Genomic DNA, 6,226 nt, shown 5'->3' with positions numbered 1-6,226 from the left:
AAGAAGTAAAAAACTAAGATAAAAAGTGGAGATGAAAAAAAAAAGATGAAAACGAAAAATAAATTAAAAAAAACAGATAAGAGTAAAAGAAAAATGATAGAAAGCAAATAATGCCTGAGTTGATAAACGTTGAAAATTATCGGAAAATGATGGTAGGAAAAAATTTCAATATTGCCTTTTTTCGCAGACATCATGGCAAACCACGGATCTCCCTCACTAGAGGGATCACAGCCGGTTAGTCGCGAGGCTACGTGGCGCGTCCCCGGGTGGCGGATAGGGGGCTAATCGCGGACCAAAAACGACCTTGCGCTTGCCCAGAGACGCAGGTGGATTCAGGGGATGGACTCCCTGTTTCTGCTGAGCCAGGACTGACTCATGACATCCTTGTATCCCGCACGTCGGTCCGGCCAAAAGCCTGCAATCAAATGACTGGGAGGTGCAAGGGAGGCGGTTTGGAGTCGCCTCCAACAAATAAGCTCCACATGTCCACACCGGGAGAACGAAAGTTCTCCCAGAAACTCATGGGACTAGAGGCTTGCAACCTGCCCATGGGTTTTAAAATTTTTAAGCAAAACACAGTAATAGAAAAGAGTCTCTTGATTCCGGAGGAAAGCCTGGTACGGTAGCGCCAGGTAGGACGGGGTTGCAGGAGTCATGTAGGCTACCAAAACGGAAAAGGACTAGGATGGCGATCTGTACTTATAACGCACGTACGCTTGCATCGGAAGCGGCCATCGAAGATCTGATGATGCAAGCCAAGAAGATCAAGTACGACGTCATCGGACTGACCGAGACTAGACGACGTCACCCTCTCAACGCCGTATATGAAACTGGAGAAGAACTGTTCTTAGGAACATGCGACAGTAGAGGTGTTGGTGGAGTTGGCGTCCTCGTCAACACGAGTATGGCAAAGAACATCGACTCTTTTGAACAACTTACGACCCGAATCGGACGTCTGCGGATGAGAAGATGTGGCCCAATACCAGCTTTGACTATCTTCGTCGTTTACGCTCCAACATCAAGCTACAAAGAAGAAGAAGTCGAAGCTTTCTATATGGACCTGGAGAAGTTCTACCAAGAAGATCATGCCTTCTACAAGGTCATAGTTGGCGACTTCAACGCTAAGGTTGGCCCAAGAAGAACGCCGGAGGAACTTCACATCGGGACCCACGGCCTACAATGGAATGACCAGGGAGAGAGGCTCGCCGACTTCATCATGACGACTAAGACCATCCATGGGAACTCGCAATTTCAGAAACCCTCTTCTTTACGCTGGACGTGGGAGTCACCCGGTGGAGGGTACCGTAATGAAATAGACCACATCATCGTCAATAAAAGGTTCTGCCTGACGGACGTCGGTGTTGTACCAAAGTTCTATACGGGATCGGACCATCGCCTCCTCCGAGGAAGATTTTCCTTCACAAGGAGAGCAGAGAAAGCCGCCAAGTTCAGAGAGAGAAATCCCAGGACTACCATCAACTGGGATCTCTTCGCTACGCTGGCCGGCTTTTGGGAAGATTCTGCAATGGACAACATCGACGAGGAATATGACCGGCTTGTCGAACACCTTCACGACTGCGCGAAGAAGGCTGAGAGTTTTAAAACCACCAGGAGGCGCCTGTCTCTTGAAACTTTTGAGCTGATACGCCAGCGTGGAGCAGCACGAGCCGCAGGGAACCAAGAACTCACGTCCGAGCTCGCAAGGCTTTGCCGAGAGGCGATAAAGGAAGACCTTAAAGAGAGAAGAGCAGAAGTGCTGGCTGAAGCTGCAGAGGCGGGGAAAAACATCAGCTATGCCCGTCGAAACTTCGCCAGTCGCAAGACGAGGATGACTGCTCTCCGGAGCCCAAAGGGAACAGCCATTGCATCGAGAAGGAGGATGGAGAAAATCATCTACGACTTCTACTCTGATCTCTTCGACAGCCATGTCCACTTGCCTCCTCACCATCTGAGGGAAGATGGACAAGTCATTCCAGAGGTTCTCCCGTCCGAAATACGACATGCTATCATGTCGGTAAGAAATCGTACGGCACCCGGTCCCGACAGAATAAGACCAGAACACCTGAAGAGCCTTCCGCCAGTACTCATCAACACCCTGGCGAGGCTCTTTACACGTTATCTGTCGGAATGCAAGGTTCCTAAACAGTGGAAGACCAGCAAGACCGTGTTGTTGTATAAAAAGGGAGATCCACATGACATCGGCAACTATCGCCCAATCTGCCTACTGTCCGTCATCTACAAGCTCTTTACAAGAGTAATCCTTAATAGGATTGAAAAAGTCTTGGATGAAGGACAGCCATGCGAGCAAGCAGGGTTTCGAAAAGGATTCAGCACGATTGACCACATTCACACTGTTTCGAAACTCATCGAGGTATCACGAGAGTACAAGATGCCGCTCTGTCTCACCTTCATCGACTTAAAGAAGGCTTTCGACTCGGTTGAGACGGAAGCGGTCGTGGAAGCCTTGGACAACCAAGGCGTCCCTACTCAGTATATTAAGGTACTTCGAGAGTTGTACAGTAACTTCACGACCGGAATTTCGCCATTCTACAAGAACATCATCATTGACGTGAAGAGGGGGGTCCGACAGAGTGATACAATTTCACCCAAAATATTCACAGCCACCCTCGAGAACGCAATGCGAAAGTTGGAATGGGACGACATGGGAGTGAAGGTTGATGGTCGGCAGCTACACCATTTGCGCTTTGCTGATGACATCGTACTGGTAACACCTAGCATCAGCCAAGCGGAACGAATGCTGACCGAATTCGACGAAACATGTGGATGCATCGGTCTTCAGCTGAATCTACAAAAGACGATGTTCATGCGGAACGGATGGGTCTCGGATGCCCCATTCACCCTCAACGGAACGAACATATCCGAATGCACCAGCTACGTTTATCTGGGTCGAAAACTGAACATGATGAACGACCTAACCCCCGAGCTGGAGACGAGCGGCTTGGGGAGCGTACAAGAGCATCGAGGATGTAGTGAAGAAGACCAGGAACACCCGGCTCCGTGCTCACCTCTTCAACACCACCGTACTTCCTGCTTTGACCTATGCTTCGGGAACCCGGGCATTTCGCAAGCAAGAAGAAAACGCGGTGAGCGTCATTTGAACGTGCAATGGAGAAAGTTATGCTAAGAGTATCCTGCTTCACGCAAGTGAGGGACGGGATTTGAAGCTCTCTCCTACGTCAACGATCGAAGATTAGAGACGCCGCCGCATTTGCCAAGGAAAGTAAAATAAGGTGGGCCGGACACGTGATGCGCTTTAATGACAACCGTTGGATCAGAGCCGTGAGCGACTGGGTTCCCCGCGATATTAAGCGCACTACAGGAAGACCGCCGACCCGATGGTCAGATTTCTTCACGAAGTCCTTGAAAGAAAAATATGATGCTCTTCGTGTCCCACGCGAAAGGAGGAACCACTGGGCTACTCTGGCACGCGATCGGGACAAATGGAAGAATTACTGGCGCCCGCTCGACCAGTTCGAAGATCAGCGGGAGTCAAGGTGATCAAGGTGATCATGGCAAAGGAGAAAAAAGAACAGTCAAACGAAGCGAAGCAAATTGGAAACAAACAAAACTTTATATATGAAAAACCGTAATCAACAATGATTTTACGGATGAAATCTCCTTTCAAACCTTGCTATGTTCTCGATTTCCATGGCCAAAAATCAGAAAGCACTATCTCTTTACACAACGACCACCTTTGTCGTCGAGAAATAATCACGACAGAAAGAAGCTGGGAGAGTGCATCCTTGACCTACACCCATCGTTCCTTAATATGGTCAGAATAGTTTTATCCTCGAAAATCATGCGAGCACCAACAAAAGTTTGCCGAAAGCTCGAGCATTCAGTCGACGTCGCGACGGTAACAATAGTATGATTGCTCGCCCGATATCTCTTGTATTTCCTCCATCATTCACCACAGTCACATCTTTTCTAGCCACAGAGTCTCGGAACAAGAAAAAATTATGTGGTCACACTAAGTTACTGTATTCCAACGCAATCAATGAACAAAAAAAGGGAAATGTCTCTTGTAGGTGTGTATGGTGCACAGTAACTGAACGGAATGGAATGATCAGCAGCATTTTCCTTTAAAACGACTCTTGAAAAAAGACTTTTGTGCGGAAAAAAAGCATATCTAGAGTTATCCAGGTATACTTAGGAATTAAATAATTTGGAACTTAAAATAACTAAAAATTCGGAATGCTTTTATGTGCGCTATACAAAGGGTCAGTCATCAGTTTCTCCTTCTCAGAATACCTCAGGTCGTTCACTTTCGAGATCACCTCCAACAGAACACAAGAAATTTCACAAACACAGAAAAAAGACACAAAACTTCATAGGCACAAAAAAAAACAAAAAGATCAATTTTGAACTTGTCAGTCTTATGGATTTTGTTTCAGATGCCAAACATGTCAATAAGTGATTAAATATCGGATTCTATGTGCCTCTACAGGAGCCCTGCCCTCTTCCCCTCGTCCTCCTCGTGAATGGTTAAAAACGGTATTAGATTGTGATTGCATTCCGACTTTTGTTTCCTGAGAGCATTTGGTCATTTCGGCATTGGTGATGCATATTTGAATGAATTGATCTTGTCCACCCTGATGAAGAGGAAGCGCACCTAATCGGTGATAAATTCGCCCGTGAATTGCGCAAAATAATAATACACTCCTCTTCTGAACAACCCATCAACTTGAGGATCCGTCAGTGCTATTGTCAGGACATGTGCAAAACTTCTTTTATTTTCTGGACAATTGCTTTGAAGATAATAAATTTGATTTCATTCGTTTGAGGCACTAAGAAGTGCGCAGTGTTCCAAAACAGCACAGATGCGCGTTCCGAGAGTCCAGTGCTGAACCCTAACTTCATAAGCGGCACTGCGTGCACTTTCGTCAATATATATCACCGTAGGATATATCCAAACCTCACCCACATAGAGCACAATCTAAAGGAACGCGGTTGTTCACCAATTCCGCTGCGAGTGAAACCGGTTAGCTTGTTTCGCTGTTCGGAATTTTTGAGTGTATAACTGGAACGATATCGAAGGTTGTTAAGGGTAGAGGAGGATTTTGTTGGGATGCGGGTAGAATTAGAAATGTCAAACCATTTCTAGTTCTGCAGCAGCCTCATCATCACTACTAAACGGAGAAAACAAAGGTCTCTCTCTCTGAAAGGTTCAACAATATCGCCAAACGTTATGACATTTTTCATAACTTCTGCAATAGTGCTTCTTTTCATGTTCTATACGGAACTGTCTGTGACTTATGCAAAATCTTTTTACTGCAAAATATTATGTTTGGACGCATTGCTTCAATGTCATCTGTTCACTGAACCTGGTTTCGGAGTAGCTCGCAAAGTAGAAGAATCTGATGAAGAGAAGTTCTATCGGTTCCTATTTGGGAAGGAACTTTCAATGCGATCTATAATTCTAAATCCGATTTCAGTGTTATCAGCAACTCTGGAGGCTTGTTATCAAATATCCGACATTCGATTGTCCAAGACTCTGTAAATTCACGGCAACCCACTTCAAGAGAGACGGCATCGCTGGTTCTTCAGAATGAAGCTGCGGGGTTCATGAAATTTGTTCTGATCCCTGTTGGATTTCTTCTACTTCTGCTACTCCAACAACAGAAACACCAACGTGGTTGAAAAAACCGCAGTTACGGATTACTTCAGTTGTACAAGCCTATGCAAATACTCATTTTCTGAAATTTATAAACGTAGTAGTTGTATGGATTATGGTCATGCATATTCAGTGAGTGCCAACTTAACTATCAACTTTCTGTGCTGTTTATAAATCCACTTTCAGTGGTATCATAATGATTGCAATATACTCTCTGATCGATGACTTATGGTGAATTTTCCAGAGGTTCTTGAAACCAAATCTGTGTATATCCATGGTAGATTCAATACATCGTCTCGAAACGGTTGGAAGAATGAAGCGGAAATTCCTATATTTTGTTTAAATATTGAATGGACACCAAAGACGACTACAACGCGGTGCGACCAATTATCCTCGTTGTACTTATAGTGAAAAAGATCAAGTGAGTTTTCAGCTAACTATCGACTTTGAAATCCACTTTGAGGGTTGTTATGACAGTTACGTTAAACTTCTTCATAGCGGAGTGACGGTCGCTAGCGGAGATGGCAAAGAGGAATGTCCCAAAATAAGCGGATCCATGGCACGTGAAATACCTCGCATTAACTTAGCTAG

General features: G+C 45.5%; 2 protein-coding genes across 3 annotated transcripts; both read left to right on the top strand.

The window, feature by feature from the left end:
- Nucleotides 1-685: 685 nt before the first annotated feature.
- Nucleotides 686-3,145, top strand: RB195_017340 (uncharacterized protein; the record flags this gene model as incomplete). 2 transcript variants are annotated; one of them, XM_064184294.1, is made up of 1 exon in its annotated part: nucleotides 686-3,145. In XM_064184294.1, one exon carries the CDS (start codon nucleotides 686-688, stop codon nucleotides 3,143-3,145), a length of 2,460 nt encoding a protein of 819 aa, XP_064040175.1. The 2 variants fall into 2 exon arrangements, with proteins under 2 accessions (XP_064040175.1, XP_064040176.1); XM_064184295.1 differs by having other exon boundaries at nucleotides 1,829-3,145.
- A 2,064-nt stretch (nucleotides 3,146-5,209) lies between these two features.
- RB195_017339 (uncharacterized protein) lies at nucleotides 5,210-5,521 on the top strand (the record flags this gene model as incomplete). The annotated part of the gene is made up of 1 exon (XM_064184293.1): nucleotides 5,210-5,521. The coding sequence occupies one exon, from the start codon at nucleotides 5,210-5,212 to the stop codon at nucleotides 5,519-5,521; it is 312 nt and encodes a 103-aa protein (XP_064040174.1).
- Nucleotides 5,522-6,226: the final 705 nt, after the last annotated feature.

Source organism: Necator americanus, chromosome II (genome assembly GCF_031761385.1).
Source record: "Necator americanus strain Aroian chromosome II, whole genome shotgun sequence".
NCBI lineage: Eukaryota > Metazoa > Nematoda > Chromadorea > Rhabditida > Ancylostomatidae > Necator > Necator americanus.
The sequence above is the reverse complement of the archived record's forward strand: the minus strand, read 5'-3'. Positions and strand labels throughout refer to the sequence as shown.